Below are 19,735 nucleotides of genomic sequence, written 5' to 3'. Positions count from 1 at the left end.
TATTGAAAAAAAAGTAAGAACAAAAGAAAATATATGCTCAAAGGATGACTTTTACTGTCATGGTCTTGGTGCAATGTTGGCTTGTCCCATATTACCAGCTTCATGAACAGAAAATATGCAAATAACGCCTGTTTGCAAGGCATTGAAGAGAAAAAGGATGCTTCAACCATTGTAACATTCAAGGTGATTTGATTTGATCCCCAATGGCAGAAGTAGATGTAGGAGTACTCTTGGAGATGGATAATGGCAACGGAGGCTGCATAAGCATCAAGCCTGATGTCTGGGAAGGGGATGAAGCCAATCTGTTGAAGTAGCTTGATGCACATGCTTTTCCGTTTTGGGTCAATGAATCAGTAGAAACAGCCTGAATTGGCTCACCCCACTTCATGTTTTGGCCTTATCTTTCCCCTCCACCTTGGTTACTACCTGGGGTTGGTCGACCTCCTACCATTGATGAAATTGTGGCAGCAATCATGGATCGGAAACTTGCGTCCGATGCAATTGCCTTGGCTAGGTTATCTGTTAAAGTCTCTTGAGAAGAAGCTTGGTGGTACTTTTCCAAATAAGATTGGTAGGAAAGCTGCTGCTCTTGGAATTGTTTCCCCATATTTAAGGACCCCCCAGTGTGGGTTTTGTTGTAGGGTACTGAGTTAAAACTAGGGTATCCATTGCCCCAAGCTGTTGGTAGAATGTTGGATTGTGAGGATGAGAAGCTTAGACTTGTTGAAGGAAATCTTGGGTTTGAAGCAAAGCTTGAAGATAATCTATTAAAAGGAGTGGATGAAGAGGGTGGGGAGGTAGTGAGGTCTAGAGTGACTGTTGGGAAAAGGGGTGAGGAAGAGTTTGGCAAGTAAAATTGTTTTGCTCTTGAATTATCCAGGGGATTAAAATGTAATCCATTAGGTACAGGAGCAGCAGCTGTGGAGCCAAGGCCTGGTTTAGACATTGAAGAGCTAGACAATAGCATCGAAGCGGCAGCGGAAGTGGTGGAAGCCATGGCAGTGGCAGTAACTGGAAGTGGGTGGTTGTGATTTCCTTCATAGGTGGTGATCAAGATGGAAGTATCCTCAGCACATCTTTGCACCTGTAATCATTTAAAGAAGTGTTAAACCCTTTCAAGAATCATAGAAAACATTTGGACTACCATTCCTATGCAATAAGGCCTCAATATCGATCAACTTAAAAACAAAAGGAACTTTTGTAAACAAGATAGCAATACCTGTTTTCTTACTGGACAATCTGGTGCAACTGTGCAACGATAGTAAGCTCGAGGGCATGGGTTTCCTTTGGCAATTTTCTGTCCATATTTCCTCCATTGGCATCCATCATTCAGCTGTTGGAAAGACATGTACTATTGTATTACATGCTATTACAACTAATTTATCAAAGTTATCAAAAGAATGCACTCTATGATTTATTAACCAATACTTCAGTTTTAATCCCAAAATTTTAAGGTTTGCAATGAATCATCAATAGACTAATCAAGGTCAGTCAAATATATTCTTTTCTATCATTCTGTTATATTTGAAATCATATTCTCAATTACCTCCTTAATTAAAATGTTTTTTTTTATTACTTCTATTAATGTTATTTTAGGTATTCTTCTACATTTTTCGTTTCATCGATTTGAATTAACACACTCTTCCTCACTTATACATTAAACTATTAATCGCTTATGGTTTAGTAAGTCCTAAATGAAAAAGAAAAAGAAAAAACGAACTACATGGATTAGTACAAACCGTTGGAGTGTCACATCTAGCTCTCACAGAAACCCTAGCTCTTTTCACATGTGTTTGCTGTGAAACTTCATCATCTCCATTTCTCATTGTCTTTAGAGTCTTACTTGGTGGCCATGTCTCTCCAGCTTCTGCTTGCTTAGTTTCTTCCAAACTTGTCTCCGGGCTTGGATCAGAAACAATCTCTGTAGATAGTTGAAACTTATTAGAGTCCCATCCAAGTGAAAGGCTAGCCTTCCATTCCTCATCTTTGGTACTGATTTTGGTAGGGTTGCTAGCTTTCTCTTCTTTCTTAGGCTCAGTTGGACTTCTTCCAAGGCAAAGAGACACTAGTTCAGGTTCTTCAGTTTCATCATGTGAGGGAGTTGATGACTCAGTAAAGTTGTTGGGAGTTTCTTGTTTAATGATGTCAAAGAAACGCAGCTGAAGAGACTGGTAATCCTTTTCAATTTGCTGTAACATCATTTTTAATCTTTTATTTTCTTCTTTCACCTCACCCATTTCGGCTTTGGCAGATTCAAGTTCATTCTCCTAGATGATGGAAAAAATTAGTCATGAAAGTTCTTAGAATTTAGAATTCACCCACCTTTTGTTCACTTACAGAAATTAAAACATAAGGGTCATAAACAAAATGGTAAAACTACATAATTTTCCTTTGAATATTATTATTATTTTTTAAATTCAACTAAACTATAAACATTTATATCGTTGATTAATTCACAATTTTAGCAAATTATTATTAATTAAAAGTAACATAAATTCACATAAGTTGTACGTAGAACTAATTTATATACCAAAATTATTTTCATTTGAGTTGCACGTAGTATTCTGTCTCTTAAAAGGAGCATATATAATGACTTTCTTAAACGATAAATATAATTAAATGAACATGCTATCATGTTCATTTGACAAGGCAAGTCTAGCTAGGTAAGTCTAATGTGTATAATTTATTTTATTTTTCTTTACATTTATCTAACAATGATTCTTTGATGGGATGAACTGAAACCATTTAAAAATTCAGAGTTTTCAACTAAAAAATTTTAAAATCTAAGGTTTAATTTAAAATTTAGGGTTTCAACTAAAACAATAGATTATGTAATTAAAAAGAAACTAATTAATAAACAATTTAAACTTGGAAACAAAGGGATATAAAAAAGCACATTCATGTAACAAAAGCCGAAAATGAGCTCTAACTATCAACATACATGTATGATATATATATATATATGGTTTCATTCAGTATTTTTTTTAAGAGCATATCTTCATGGATTTAAAAGTAATAAATTCAATTGGATAACAAGTACATATATGATATATGTTCTTCTAGTGTTTTTGTTCAATAATTTTTTTGAGATCATTTATTAGAAATTCATGGATTTAAAAGTGGTAATTACTCGGATCCCGGCATAAAGATGAAGTACAGTAATGCAGAAATTCAGCATCATGTTTTGTAAATTAAGAGGAAAAAGGTTCATATTCATTGAACTAGTCGCAAACCCTATTCAATCGTTCATTGAACAACTAAGCATATAATTATGACTTTTCAGCCATAGCTAGCTTGCATGGATTTTGACTAATTAGATCTGTTCATTTCCATAACATGTCCATTGACTATTACTTTCCCTCATAAGCTTTACAAGGGAGGTGCAATTTTTCTTAATAAAATATCTCTCTCTCTATCACACACATCAGTACACGCATAGAGTCTCATATGTTTAACAAAAGAGGTGCAAAATTCTTGAGAGAGTGAGAGAGAGAGAGAGAGGGAGAGGCATTAAATGACAGTGGAAGCAGATAACCATAAACTACAAAACTAGTTTCAACGAACATGCATGTTTCATATACTAGTACTAAAAACTTATACCGAATATAGATGTACCTTTTTAACATTTCCCGAGGCCATATATTGTGGTGAAGATTGGTTCAAGTTACCCATCTCCAGCAATATTTCTCTTCTACTTTTACCCTAAAATTACAATAAGAATATTTCATAAATAACTCTTGTTATATCCATGATCTCCCAAAAATTGTATTAAAATAAAGCATATTATAAATGCTTAGCAAATTCATAAACCAAAAAAAAAAAAAACCAAGGTTCTTTAAATTCATTGAACCTGAAGAAAGTAGAAAATTTTAAGACAAAAAACTCATAATTCAATCAAATATGCATGAAAAGAACCATTGTTATATGAAGTCAAGACACCCTTCAAATATATATATATATATATATATATATAGAGAGAGAGAGAGAGAGAGAGAGGGAAACTCATATTATCTGTGAGAAATTCAGATTTTCTAACAAAACCAATATTTTCTATGATATTGATCCCAAGAAAAACCTCAAGAATTTAAAAGTAAGAAGAAAACCCGAATCCAGAATTCACAAGAAGAAATGAATGAAGGGTTTACCATACCTGTCCAGCCTCTTGATTCTCATGGTTGCCAGTAGATTCAAAGCTCTTTTCTTCTTTAGCTTCACCACAAGAGCTAGGCATTTTTGACATGCAATCCATTGCTTGTGAAGTAGATCTCTTTGGCTTTTCGAACTTTATATACACCCCATCTTTAAAGTACTTTACCGGCCCTTACAAAAAATAAAATAAAATAAAAAATATACAAATCTCAGTGCTTATCTATGCCCTATGCGCAGTCACACCTAAAATGTCAACACCTTAACCACGCTCCCAGTCTCCTACTTTTTTTTCTTATTATCACAACAATAAACTATTTACTAAGAATTAAGTTTCAACGTTTCACAGGTAAGACACAAATGAGCTTTAAGGAGTTAAGAGAGCTGGATTTTTGGGAACCAATTTAATGTATAGTAATATATATTATTAAATTTAGTATGATACATTGTTTAATAAATCTGTGTATATTGTAGTGGTACTATGGTTGAAACTTGTGCATAGACGATGTCACAACTCACAAGGCTAACAGTCAAAGTCTTAATGCGTAACCTAGTTGCCTTTGTGGCAGGTAGCTAGCCTCATGTGTCATTATCTATGGCGTAACCTTTGCTTAATTATTGAAGTAATTATATATTTGATTTACCTTATTAATCGACTTTTGGGCAATATAATTAAGGTTTTTTAGGAAAGATGACTCACCAATATGGAGTGTGTTTTTGAAAAGACAAAAAAATAAAAATAAAAAATCAAGTTCTAGAAATTTCATATAGTTTTTTTAGTCTATCAAGGTTTTTAATATCTACGAATTTTTTATGATCATGGAATAATCTGGTAAAATCGAGACTCAGTCCAAGAAATACCGTAGTAAGTAGTAACCAATGTTTAATATTTAATTATTTATATATATTTTTAAGATCTCGACCATGAAAATTGGAGATTTTTCGAGAAGATCAATATTCCAAAATGATTTTCATGCATCTATAATATCATATATATATTGATAATTGAAGGGACACGGTTATTTTAACAACCCAAGAAAGATATTGGGCTCGTATGTAAAGGGCCCTTACAATATAATTTGTAGAGAGTAGGCTTGAAAGGCAGAGCCTTGGTCACCGGTCAGTGGTTTAGTCTTGATTTTTATGGAAGCTTTTACATGGGAGGGCAATGCTTGACTGGCCAGGCATTCCATTGGTATGGGTTGTAGGATTTAAGTCCTCGGATTGCGTCCGAGGAGCACAGTATCCTTCCCACTCTTCCTTTTGCAGGATTTTTTCCTCCTTCCCTGGGGGGGGGGGGGAGCCCCCCTTTTCTTTTTCGCCTTCTTCCCCTTTTATACTAGTGTTCCTTTCCCCTTTTAGTGTCCACGTGTAAGTTTTACTTTCTGGGGTGCAGACCTGTCCTGTCAATCCATACCTAGAGTGGTTGGGGGTGGTTGGAAAAGTTAAATAGCATGGTTTGGAGTATGAGCCTGTCAAATGCAGGATTTTGTATTACGATGTTGGCAGCTTTCTCCCTTGCCCTGCCCCTGTACTGAGTTTGTTCTTTTCTTCAGGCGTTTTGTGAGGTGCTGAGCATAAGATCGACCTCGGCCATATCCTTGTGCCTTTTTGGGCTTCCATTATGCGTCCTCAGCAATAGCTCTCCTCGGCTTAGGCCTTGGACCCTAACGTAGAGTGGGCCTGGGCCACGAATTCTCTGGCCCCACAATAATTAATATAATAAATTAATATAAGAGTGAGCAATAAAAATTTATAAACTTGACTTTAAATAGCCATACAGTCATATTTGAAATATTACAAACCAAGTCCAAATAAAAGTTAACTGTTCTTCCTTTTTTTACTTTATTGGGGTAAATATCATGAAAATGATTATAAAGTAACACAGTGAAAAGAACTAAGGGTTGAGTCCAATTTTAAATATCCAAAGTATTTTTTTTCTCACTCTTAGAATCATTATGTGACTATAGAGTAGAACAAAAAAAGAGTGACCATTGAGATTAGAAAAAAAAAAAAAAATTCCTCTGATATCACTTCATTTTCTATGGACTTAGCCTCCTTTCAAGCACTTGGGACTAGTTAAAAAAACTCTTCATTTAAGATCATTAATTTCTTTGTATATATGTAAAAAAAAAAAAAAAAAATCTTTTAGTAATGTAAAAAAGGTCTCACTATAAGTAAACTAAGTATATTTGGTTACTCCAAAAAAAAAAAAAAAATCATTCTCTCTCTCAAAAAAAAAAAAAAAAAAAGGAAGTAAATGAAATCATGGTAAGAATTCAGCAAAATAATTATAATTATTATTAGATTGTTAAGAGAAAAACTTACTAGAAATATATTTTCAAGAAAACTGATATTTTAACCAAAATATAGCTTATAATTTTATAATGTTTCAATTAAGATATTATTTTTTTATATTTTAAGATATCATTTTCGATTTTTATAGCCAAAAGGTCCAAAACTGAGATCTCGTGAGATCTTGTGATGATTAAAAACCATACGATATATCTGCTCCTCGGTAATAATGTACATCATGCCATTTAATGTAGTACTTTCTTTTTTAAAAAAACATATAAATGTAGTCATTAAGAACTCAATTCTTGTTTCTCAAAAAAAAAAAAAAAAAAAAAAAAGAACTCAATTCTTGTCAGGTCAAGTTTAGCAGTTATTAACCAAAAAAAAAAAGTTTAGCAGTTTGTACCCTTCTTTGTAAAGGGCCCGGGTCATGTTATTTCCATTGACCTGCTTGTAGGCGTTTATATCATCATATCCATATATGCCACAACAATATGATAGATATATATCTCACTCCATCCATTCATATTGTTGAAGTTATTATGTGACTAATTATATGTGATGATTAACCAATGAGTGGAAGCATGAGAGAAAAAAAAAAAAACATACAAAAATTTACATGGTTTGGTCAGACGGTTTACATTACGATAAGAAAACTCTTGACGACTATATATTAATATTAAACATTTGTGTTACAATTAACTCAATGTATAATTTATATACTAAAGAATACTTAACTAACATTAGTCTAATTATAGACTAACCTAAAGTTAATATGCTTGTTTACAAGTATATGGACTTACCATTGGTTTGAATTACTAAGGTCTTAATATGTCTAACACATGTATTTAGCCAAAAAAAAAAAAAAAGAACAAGAACAAGAAAACCTAAACCTGATTTCAGGATTCTTTATCACCAAGAATGAGTGTTTGATAATATGGTATTACCATGCACCTCTCTTTTCTCTTCTATTATCGATTGGATACAAGTGCATGTAGTTGGGACTTGGGCAATTGAGCTTACTTTTTCCATCGTGTATTGGATTTTTTTTTTTTTTTTTTTCTTCTTTGTTTTCGTTTTGTTAAAGATATAATAGGATTTGAAATTTATAATGTTTACTCAATGATTATTGTTAGAGATATATTAGTGCCTTTATATAGGAGGCAGAGTGTGCAGTACAAGTAAAGTGTGCTATACAAGTAAACAAGGTGGGTTTAAAGCCCACATACCCTAATACACGTTAACAGCCCCCCTCAAACTCAAGATGGATGTGAGACCAACTTGAGGTTGTCAACCAAAGTGCGAAGACGTCTCTTAGGATGTGACTTGGTGAAGATATCTGCAAGTTAATCTTTAGAAGAAACTGAGATCAGCTTGAGAGCACCATAGACAAGATGATAACGGATAAAATGACAATCGATCTCGATGTGTTTAGTTCGTTCATGGAAGACATCATTGTGAGCAATATGAATGGCACTCTGGTTGTCACAATAAAGAGGAGTAGCAGAGGATGTGGATACACCTAAGTTTTTGAGAAGCCATCGTAGCCAAAGGAGCTCAAATGTGGTATCAGCAGGGGCACGATATTTTGCTTCAGTACTGGAGCGGGCCACATGAGTTTGTTTCTTACTTCGCCAAGAAATCAGAGAAGAACCAAGAAGAAAGCAATAACTAGTGGTGGACCTGCGATCAGTGGGATCTCCTACCCAATCAGCATCAGAAAATGCACTGAGAATAAGAGAAGACTGAGCAGAGTAGAAAAGATCATGGACGATAGTGCCCTTTAGGTATCGAAGAATGCGCAGAACAGTAGCATAGTGAGTCGATCGTGGAGTAGATAGATACTGACTCACCTGGTGAACAGCATAGAAAATGTCTAGATGAGTGACAGTGAGATAAACTACGCTGCCAACCAAGCGTCTGTAAAGAGAGGGATTAGACAACGGTTTCCCCCCTGACGAAGTCAGATGCGCATTAAGCTCAACTGGAGTGTCAACAATCTTGCTATCAGTAAGTCCAGCTCGAGACAAGAGTTCAGAGGCATACTTGGCTTGAGTAATATAAAGTCCATTTGTAGAATGAGTGATTTCAAGACCCAAGAAGTAGTTGAGATGTCCAAGATCTTTCATCTCAAACTGCTGACTGAGAAAACCCTTGAGTTCTTGAATGCCACTAAGGTCATCATCAATTATGATCATATCATCCACATACAGGAGAAGTAAAATAGTGCCTTTGTCAATGCGATGAAGAAATAAAGTAGAATCATAATGGCTGGCCATGTAACCTAAGCGAGAGATGGTAGTGTTGAATTTGGCAAACCAAGCTCGTGGAGCTTGTTTAAGGCCATAAAGAGCACGCCGAAGGTAACAAACCTTATTTGATTCAACAGAGAGACCAGGAGGAGGTTGCATATAAATTTCTTCACTTAAATCCCCATTAAGGAATGCATTTTTGACATCCATCTGAAAAATGTCCCATTTTCTGGCAACAGCAACAACTAAGAGAGCTCGAACAGATGAGATACGAGCAACCGGAGCAAAGGTCTCTTCATAATCAATCCCATACTCCTGTGTAAAACCTTTTGCAACAAGATGAGCTTTGTAGCGCTCAATGAACCCATCAGAGCGAGTCTTAATCTTGTAGATCCACTTACAACTAACCACAGATTTCCTAGGGGGGAGAGTCACCAAATCTCAAGTATGGTTTTTAGATAATGCATCAAGTTCCTCTTTCATTGCAATCTGCCACAAAAGGTCAGTGGAAGCCTCACGATAGGTGTGAGGCTCATGCAGTGTTGTAAGGGCAGTATAACAATGATAATCAAGTAAATGTGTAGGAATGGATCTTACTCGAGTTGAAATGGATCTTACCCGAGCACTAATATATCTCTAACAATTATTTTTCTTTATTATTAAGTCAAAATACAAACAAATTTTTTTTAGTATGGGCGAGATTTTGATCAATTAGGTTCTTTATTTGACAACAAGAGGTTTTATCATATCATAATCTAAATCAAATCCAAATTAGCTTCTAATTGTAGTCTAATTTTGCGCCAAGTTTTCGTTTTAATTTTCTTAATTTTAATACAAGTGACTCATTCATAATACTCAGCAGAAGAGCTAAGATGACAACTTCACTCACTTAGATAAGACTATCTTATCAGCATTAGTGATAAATATTTTTGTGTGTAAATACAGGTTACAATCTACTTAACTAATAAATTGGATAAAAAAAAAAATTTTACTAAAATTTTTAAAAATAAAGATTTAAAAAAGTTATACCTAATAATCAAATTATAATTTAAATAAATTGGAAACTAAACTAATTAACCAAAACACAAGCAAAATTCATTTAGTCCAAAATATTCGCATGCTTTAACTTGGAAGGTTATTTTGTAGATTTCACCCCAATCAAAAGGGAAAAAAATGTTTTAAAAAGCTTATAAACAACTTATTAATACTGGTTGATGTGATGGTGAAAATTTGCCTTTATAGTTTATACGTAAGAGCATAGTATGACTGTGATAACCTTGCCCAAAACCAGTGACTTTTCGCAATGCCAAGCGCCAACAATTGGGTAAAAAGGGTCAGAAGTATGAACATGTTTTCAACTTCTTTACGTTCTTTTAGATATACAATTTCGTAAAGCAATAGCTTGGTTTCATATTTCATGTTACATCATCATCATCATCATCATCATCATTATTATTATTTTTAGCTTGAAGACAACTGATAGAGCTTGTGCTTTGCACATGGAGTCTCTTTTTTTTAATACTTTTTAATGATAATTTTCTATTTATTATCTAAAAAAAACTAGCTTGACTTTAAGAAGATCTTGATAGATCCTTAAGTAGTAAATAGTACAAAATAAATTTACTTCACCGCATATATTAGGGGTGAGCGTTTTCTTTTGGACAAAAAGAGAAGACACATATATAGATCTATGAAAGGAGAAACCCACTCTGGACCTATGGTCTCCTTCATTATTTAAAAAAAAAAAAAATATATATATATATATATATATTAAGTTATAATAGTATTAATCTATCGAAAAATTCGTCTTTTTTGACATCATTAAGGTATTTAATTTGGTAATTCAATTAAAAATTAAGGATTTGGTACTTTTATGTATAGTATATATAGATGAAAAGTGAAAACAATAGATTTTAGATTTCGTATAAAGGCACTTATACTGATGTTTAAGTTAAACTAGCTTCAGACGAAGCTTATTGACTTGATGAGATAAAAGTTAAAACCAAAAGAAAGAAATATTTTAATCCATATTAAACAAAAAATAAAATTCAGTATTGCTTTACTTCACACTTGTTTTTATAAAGTTATTTAATCATCAAGTTAAACATAAAATTATTTTGATTAAGTGTGAGGTTTAAATAACAATAACTTGTAAACCTTGCATATATATATATATACAACCATAATTAGATAAATAAATATTATATATATAATATTTCTATCTAATAAGTAGCAAATTGTACACATTGATAGTAGTATATAGATTCATAGAAGTATAATTTGAATTTCTAATTTTAGACTCATGAATTTGCATGTAAATACTGACACAAATTACAATATTATTGGAAGGATACTTAGTATGAAATTAAGGTGCATTTAAAATTTAGAAATGCTTGACAACAAAATTGAAGTATACTTAAAATTTAATTTGAATTCTTAATTGAGTTTTCATTTTAATATATTATATATGATCACACTATTGCTCTTTTAACTTCACATATATGGGTTGTTATTACATTACGATATCAGTATTACTGTTACTTGTCAATATCTAAAAATTTCGGCACTGGCCGCCCAAAACTCGATACAAATTGGTCTTTGTGTTACGTAATGATTAGCATTTGATTACAAAGCACGTGTTTTTTTTTTTTTTTTTAAGTAAACAATAATACTTATTAGGACACACAAAAAAATAATAATATTAGTGTTTTAAATTGGGTTTATAATATATTACACAACCAGAGTACAACTATAAAAAGACCTAACATTTGTAGTTATAGACTGGGTTATAAACAGCAATCATTAAACACACAACTAAAGCATGTGCGTAATTTACACATAGAGCCTTTTCAATGATAGTTTATTTCTGATGTCATTTTTTTATATATAAAAAATAAAGTAGGTAAACTAATAAATATTTACCAATTCTAGAATGAGTCAATTGCTTTGATCTTATGATCCCTATCATGAACTTAATTTCATCTTCTTTTCAGGTTACAATAATATTCTTATTATATAAAGATTTAACTTTTCAAAATCACTATGGATATTTCGTAATTCATTTATGAGTAAAGAAGCACGTTATAGAAATTTATCGCTCTGTTTGTTTCAGCATTAAAGTTTTCTGAAAAATTGTTCATTTTCTAAAAAGTATTTTCTAGAAAACTGTCTCATTTTCCAATATTTGATAATGATTTTGAAAATGAACTTGAGAATGTTTTTTGTTGTTTAGTATGCAATTTTTTTTAAAAATATTTCTTGTATAATTTAAAACATGTATATTATGTAAACTAACTAATGTAATCATTATAAATAAATAAAAAACCAAGAATGAATTTGATTTTCATACTAAAATTTTGATAATAGATAAAATCAAAATTAAATTAATTAATTAGTAGTCAAATTTTCATGATCTCTACCACTCATCTTTCTCATATTTATAGACGTCAATAACGTACGTACATATGTACACACACACACACATATATCAACCATTTGTATATATATATATATATATATATAATTGACGGGGGAATACATTTTCAATAAGTATAAATAACAATAATTTTTAATTGTCTACTATTTATGTTGGTATACTAATTATCTATTATAGTCAACCATAAGTTTTCAATATTACTCTTAGCCCTTGCTCGGGAGGAGAGAATGGAATGGAATAGAAATGAATGAAAAGAATAATTTTAGAATATTCTTTATTTCCCTTATTTGGGAGTTTTAATGGAGAGAATAGAAGTTTAAGTGGGAAAGAATGGAATGGATAAGAGGGAACACCCATTCCTCTCTATTCCCTTAAAATCTCAAATTTTCATTCTCCCCGAAATTGGGAGGAATGGGATGGAATGAAATTAGATTTAATGAATTTTTTACTAAAACTCTTAAAATACCCCTATATGTTCAACAATTTATTTTAAAATAAGAGTCTAATAGTAATATTATTATAAAATGATTTCATTATATTCCCTCTATGTTACTCCTAAACAAGATTACTTAGGGCATGTTTGGTAAACTGTAATAGACACTGTAATGTAATAGATATTCTTATGACATAACTATTTGGTTGTTTGGTTATATTTTTATTACAATGAATACTTATTCCTTATGAATAGCTATTCTTCAAAATAAGAAATAACTATTCCTTATCAAAAGTATTGAATATCTATTCCTTCACCTTATGTAATAACTTTTTTAAAAAATTTCCTAAAAAGCCATTAGTTGACACATCTTCAAAAGGAAAGAAAATAAATTTTCCTTGTTGTTAATTATTAGCTCTATTTTGAACACCCTAAAATAAGTGTATTTTAGGGAATTTGACTTAAAAATGATTTAATTACACATTCTTTTTATACTCTACTAAATTGTGGATGCATATTCAGAATTCTATTCCTAAATGGTCACCAAACTAATGAATAATAATATTTATTACATTCCAACTTAATGTATTCCTTGTAATACTTATTCCTATTCTCATCATTTTCATTCATTTCCACTCCTTTATTTTAAAACATCTAATCAAGGTTACTTAATTCTATTCATTTCCTTTACTTAAATACATTCCATTCCATTCCATTCTCTTATGATCATTCCATCCCATTCCATTCCCTTATAAATACATTATGTATTTTGTTACATTCTAAGTACTTAGGAACTAATGTATTAGAACTCTAATTTGTATTGTTGACAAACCATGACCAAAACAGGTTTTTAGTCTTGTTTTAGACTTGCTCAAAGTATGTGTTTTATGTAAAGTTGGAATCAAGCTGCTGCAGAATTCATTGTGCAATTCAGTCTGGCTTAATCGATCGAGAATTAGATTCGACCGATTGAAAGTCGAGCAGAATGTTTTTTTTTCCTGCAAAATTTCCAACTCAGCCTTAAGCCCATATGACGTGTAGGGTTTTATGTTTTATCCTAAGTATAAAAGGGAAACTCTAGCCACGTTTTTTAGGTTGCTCTATTTGCTATGTGTGTGAATCTCTTGTGAGATTTGAGAGGTGGTTGCCTTCACACATGCTTAGGATAATCAAGAAGGAGATTTCATTCAGAGCTTAATGATCATTTAGTTGTGTTGAGGTCTAAAAAAATGTCATAATAAAATAAGCCCAAAACAGAAGAACAAGTCAAGCCCAAAAGGAAAAATTCAGGTTAAGCCCAAAGCAATAGATACGGATGACCCATGGGGGAATAAAAGGAAGGCCCAGAGGATCCTGAAGCCCATAAAAGAAAGAAGCATCCAAAAAAGAGACCACGGCAAAGTATAGAGAAGCAAGGATCCTCAATAAGCGCAGATCCCTTCAAGCACAAATAAAAAGGAAGACCGGGACAGATCGATAGAAAGAAGACAGAAGAAGAAAAAAAACAAGAAAGCAAAAGACGCGAGCGACCTCTCAATGGCATAGACAGAAAAGGACCTCAGGGAACCAGGACAGGGAAGAAGAATGGTAACAAATGACTTTCAAAAATGGCAGAACAGGATTCCGCCCAAAAAGGAAAGAAAGGAAAAAGAGGAAGACGCCAGAAATGGGGATGCCGAGAAGGGCATACCTCAGCACGTCCCAAAGAGGATGGCCAACCAGAAGCTTTCGAAGGAATCAGAACCAAGAGAAGGAAAGAATGAGAGAAAACGGAAAAGGGACTTACCGAGATGATGGGGACAGAACATGCTCTGTTTGCAAAAGAACAAACAGGGGAACCAACAGTTCCCCGGGACGCTCAGAAAACTCCACTATAAAAGGAGGGGATGGGTTGTGAAGAAGGCAGCGAGTAAAAAAAAAAAGAAACACAAGAAAGAAGAAATTCTCTAGGAAAAACTATCAGAAAAATCTGTGCAGAAAGAAAATACTAAGGGAAAACAAATACTGCTTCCCGATATCCTGTAAAAGCCACTATTGCACATACTCGGATTCAACGAGAATCAAACTTTGCAAGTTTTGAAGGCTGAAATAGCCATTCAAGACTGCAATTTTTGAACTTGATTGGACCTTGTATCACGTCCTAGTGAGCTTTCTGTAATCAAACAGATAATGTATTAATGAAATACTGTTTCATAATTCCCAGGATCCCCACAGCACTTTTTTTATCGTCTTGCTAATCCTGTTTTTTTCTTTCCTTCTGAACTTACATTGTTAATTTTTGGCACTCTTCGATATCCTTGTTTGTCATTTTTTCTATATATTGTCAGGAGTATTCTCTGCATTCACTTGATTCTTAAACAGCTTGTTAGCTGCGGTGAGTCAAGGCCTAGTCCACCAAATCCTTTCATTTTCATTCAGGCCCGGGATCCTTGGACCTGAGTATCCCGAAAAAGGCACTCTCACAAGTTGCTGCAATAAAAGCTTAAAAATACACAAGCAGGAGTGCTTGTACTTGTTGAAGAATCCAAGAAAGAAGGAGTCCGTAATCTCGGAGCTGTCACGTGGTCATGTCAATAAGTTTTCTACTGGTGGGTAACAATAGGATGTTAGGGGTCTAAGTTGCTATTGTAAAATTTTGATTCTTTTATAGTGGATTCAAGTTTACCTTGAGGATAGTTAGGTTAAATCATCCCCAGGTTTTTACCGGTGTGGTTTCCTGGATCATCATATCTTTGTGTTCTTTATATTTTGCACTTTACATTGATATAATTATATGATTGTGTTAACCTAGATCTGAAATTTGGACTAAGTAATCACTTGGCTAATTAACTAGGTTAATCCAATTGTGTTTTAAGGGGTCTAAAAACGTACATATTTACATAATGTATCTGCATAATATATCATCATTGCATAGTATCTGCATAAAGTATCTGCCAACAAAAAAATAATAATAACTGCCAATAAATGCAATTCCCCAAAACAATTATCTTTCATTATATAACAATATTATTAGTCCACAGTAAAGATTGTCCTATGTAAAAGCAATTTAGAGAAATATAGGAACTATGTTTAAAATTTTCTTCTTTTACTTCATTCATTCTTTCTTCTTCTTTTTTTATTTTTTATCTTTTTGCACTTTATGTACGAAAAAGAAGTAACTTTTGCCTGGAATCCATCAAACAGAAAATTTCTTAGAGAAAAAGGAAAATCAAGCTTGAAATTCAAAGCAAAGAACTGGGGTTTTGGTAGAGAAGAATGATATAATTACCACTGCAAATTTATTCTCCTTTGCAAGTCAGAGCTATTGACCGATCAATAAAGGAAAAAAAAAAAATCTAATAAGAGAATTGTGTTACAGAGGGGAAGAGAAATATGGAAAAAGAGAGAAGAGAGAGAGAGAGAGAGATCTATGGGAAGAGGAGAGACTAAAGTTAGTGACAGTGAGGGTGTGAGAAGAGAAAAAAAAAAAGGAAGAGAGAAAAAATGAGAAAGCTTATCATGAGAGAGAGAAGGCGCAAAAAAATATGTTTTCCATGATTACAAATGAAGATAATATTTATAAGAGATGCAACGCATGAGAGAGAGATTGTTTTCCAAAAAAAAAAATTGAAAACAACCTATATAAAATAAACCTTATTTTTATTAGAGTTTTCCGTTGACCAAAGATAATTTTTCATTAACCAGTTTTTTTGTGCTACTAAGCACTAGAAAATGTGAAAAACTATCTTTACAAAAAGTTTTCTAGTGAAACAATCAGAGCGAGATATATATACTAAATTCAGCATATATTGATTACTGCAATCTTCCTATCCTATGTGAGAAGAGACTCCAAATCATTGATAGGTCTAATGACTACGCTAATATCCCCATTCTAAGCTTGAAAGTTGTATGTAAAGTTGTAACAACTAGCAAGTTCAATTTTCAGTTAACGTCAATCTACTACAAGTAAGGCTGTGTGATGCATAATATAATTAATAAAATAATATTGATAAAGTATAAAGTATTGATTCTTAAAAATAATTTAAAAATTAGAAATGGGTAAATTTAATCTAACACCCTATCATCACGTGTGAGTCTTAATTGCCCTTATTAAATGAGACTATATTTGTGGGAATTTTTTAAATAGAAGGTAAGATGAGAAAATTGTTGGGTACTTGGAACACGGATAAACAGTATTTCTTCTTTTTACATTCATGGACCTCATCATGAATTTAATAAATAATCCATATATACCATGAATGTAAGAGGAAGAAACATCATTCTTCATGTTTCGAAAGTATCTAAGAATTATTCGGTAAGATGGAGACAAGGTTTTAACCAAAGATCTCCCACTCTAGCTTATACTATTATAAATAACCATTTGCTTCAAAAACTTAAATTATTAGAAAATTGTGAATTTTTAATCATTTAATATAAAAATATAAATAACCTATATAATGTGTTACATGATACAGAAATATAACGTAATATAATACTCGATCATTTGACTACAAATTACATGATGGAAGATATATTAAAACAAAAAATTTTGTTAAATAAATATAATATTTTAAAGTAAATAAAGTTTTTTTTTGTTAAAGCTTTTTAGTAACAATAGAGTTGTAATTAGAGTAGCGTTTTAAATTTCTTAGAAAGTTGATATTAATCAATTTAATACATTTATAATGAGCCAAATGCTGCAGAAACCATACTCTATAACGTATAATGCTCACACTGAATTACATGACATACGCATATACAAAATGTAAATAAATAAAAATTTTCCCTAATATTGTCAAAATTGAACAACAAAATAGATAGTTAAAAAAAACCCCCCAAAATTACGTGACATAAGCACATGTTATGAAACCAAATTTGTATCGAAACTAAAATTCATAGTAGATTAGAATAATTAAAAAATAATAATGTATTGAGTTACATGGCATATATATAGTGATAAAATAATTAGATTTTTTTTTCTTTTGTCTTTTTTTGCTGAAGATGATATAATAATAAGATAATATTTGTAGGGACCGAGTTTGAATCCCAAGCCCAAAAAATGAATAGGCTCAAACCCAAAAAACCCAAAACAATAAATTTATAGAGAGTGAATTGGAAAAACTGAGCTAAAATGAGTTAGATGGCAAACAAAATGGATTCAAATTACTAGAACAAAAAGGTAGATGGATTTCAACTGAAGAAAGTTGTCCTCGGACAGGTCCGAGGACATCAGTTCTTGTATATTTATCTTAAGTATGATCAAACAATTATTTCCTGACTGTTACAGTGTTTCTTTTTAGATTTCTTTCCCTCATCCATGGAGGATTTCTTATATTATATAATTCCCTTTGGATAATCTTGATCCTACACTTATCGATCATTTAAACTACTACTTAAGTGCTTGTCCCATCAGACACCCTCTCAGGCCTTCTGTGAGTTGTGGTAGTTAAGGCAGCACTGTTCAAGGGTTTTTCTCCACATAAATGCGGTCAGAAGTTAGCTGCAGGACATTGAATACGGTGGCAGCAGCTTTTCCTTAGATATTTCCTAACTCCCATTCTTCCAGTACGTTCATAATGCATGTCTCTCTTAGTGGAATTTCCTAGAAGGTCACTTTAAGTGATAGAGTATACATTTGATCTATGCTTCGTTTATCCGAGGAGACAATCCTCCTCGACCACATTTTCTAACTCTTCCACTTGCATGTTACTTATGGGACTCTGGACTTAACACCTTCATTATTGTCTATTCATTCTTGGACCAATCAACGCTCTCAACCAAAGTCCAAGGCCCAATATACAACTTTAGGCCTTATCCCTACAATATTTATAATTTTTTTTTTTTTTTTGAGTCAATATTTCTAGGTTCAAGACTCCTCATCTTTGACCCCAATGTATATCGGGATCTGAGTACCACGACTACTAATTATTGGTTTCGATGCGCTCAACAAATCTCATCCATTTTGAAACTTAGGTTAATTTAATTATATATATATATATATATATATAAAATCAATTTAAACTTTGAGATAACTGCTGGATTATAAAATTTCTTCATGGTGTCAATGTGGTTCTTAATAACGACATATATATATATATATATATATATAAACATATCTTAAAATAATTTAATTAAATATATTAGATACGACTCTGAAAGTGTTTATATTATATGGGGGTGTCTATTTAGTTACTTAAGAGCTATATTACCCTACATGAGATAAAATATTATAGATCCTGTTCCTACCGACCTATATAAATATTGGTTGCAAAATTATTAAATTATTGAAAACATGGTGGCCTTTGTTGGTAATTGAAGTCAATGCGTACAAATTTATGATGTCATGGACTTTGATCCATGGTAAGGATTAAGGAGTTGTTAACCCCAAAAACTTTAACCTAAGTTAAAAATTTAATCGAGTCACCTCTTGGGAATTTTTAGGTATATTGTAGTTTAGGGGTCTTATATATAAATATGAAGTGATTATTTTGTTTTTTACTTACTTCCCTGGGGTTATTATTATTTTTTTCTTAACAAAGTGGTCTTTCTCCAGTCTTCAAGTTGTAATGGTCAATGGTAATACATAGAATAACAGTCTTCACCTCTGAGAGAAGACTAGAAGACAGAGATGAAGAGGTGTGTCTTTGCACCACTTTCCATTAATTTAAAAAAAAAAAAATTATAGATCTTTTTATAGTTTTAGTCTATGTATGACTCCCATGTTCCAAGAGCTTGAACTTACTTCTGGCACTTGCATCATTAAACTCTTAATTAAATGATTAGCATTATAATATTTGGAGAGAGAGAGAGAGAGAGAGTTATGGGACTAATGGTGGTCCAATTGCATACCATTATGAAGACTTTTTTTTTTTTTTTAACTCTTGTTAGTTGCAACAGGAGACCTTCAAAGCCAAATTGTGGTTATTTTATTGAGTTAAGGTCAATAGATTGGATTAGCCATTGAAAATGGTATTTGAATATTAGACATGGGTTGTATATCCTTGTTTCATTATCTGAGCAGTTGGACACAATTGAAACTTGCTTTATTTATAATTTTTTTAAAAAATGGGGTTTGAAAAATAAAAAAGAAAGAGAAGGGCTGCTAGGAAATAGACCTAAGTGAATAGTTCATGGTATCAGCCATTTACTTGGTAAAATAAGAGTCTTGGCTCACGTAAGGTTTATATTTAAAAT

The 19,735-nt window shown here is 32.2% G+C and overlaps 1 protein-coding gene across 1 annotated transcript; it reads right to left on the bottom strand.

Annotated features, from left to right (window-relative positions):
* Positions 1–32: 32 nt before the first annotated feature.
* LOC126715106 (probable WRKY transcription factor 72) lies at positions 33–4,344 on the bottom strand. The gene is made up of 5 exons (XM_050415544.1): positions 4,151–4,344; positions 3,616–3,702; positions 1,740–2,267; positions 1,220–1,333; positions 33–1,084 (listed from the first exon to the last, which is right to left on the bottom strand). Exons 1-5 carry the CDS (start codon positions 4,247–4,249, stop codon positions 398–400), a joined length of 1,515 nt encoding a protein of 504 aa, XP_050271501.1. The 5' UTR covers positions 4,250–4,344; the 3' UTR covers positions 33–397.
* Positions 4,345–19,735: the final 15,391 nt, after the last annotated feature.

Source organism: Quercus robur, chromosome 2 (genome assembly GCF_932294415.1).
Source record: "Quercus robur chromosome 2, dhQueRobu3.1, whole genome shotgun sequence".
In the NCBI taxonomy this organism is placed as follows: Eukaryota; Viridiplantae; Streptophyta; class Magnoliopsida; order Fagales; family Fagaceae; genus Quercus; species Quercus robur.
The sequence above is the reverse complement of the archived record's forward strand: the minus strand, read 5'-3'. Positions and strand labels throughout refer to the sequence as shown.

Excerpts from the sequence above, each read along its gene's own strand:
- LOC126715106 (XM_050415544.1), bottom strand. The coding sequence starts at position 4,249 with ATGGATTGCATGTCAAAAATGCCTAGCTCTTGTGGTGAAGCTAAAGAA. Across the intron at positions 1,334-1,739 it reads CTAGATGTGACACTCCAACG|CTGAATGATGGATGCCAATG; the intron begins GTTTGTACTAAT and ends TCTTTCCAACAG. Across the intron at positions 1,085-1,219 it reads ATTGTCCAGTAAGAAAACAG|GTGCAAAGATGTGCTGAGGA; the intron begins GTATTGCTATCT and ends AAATGATTACAG.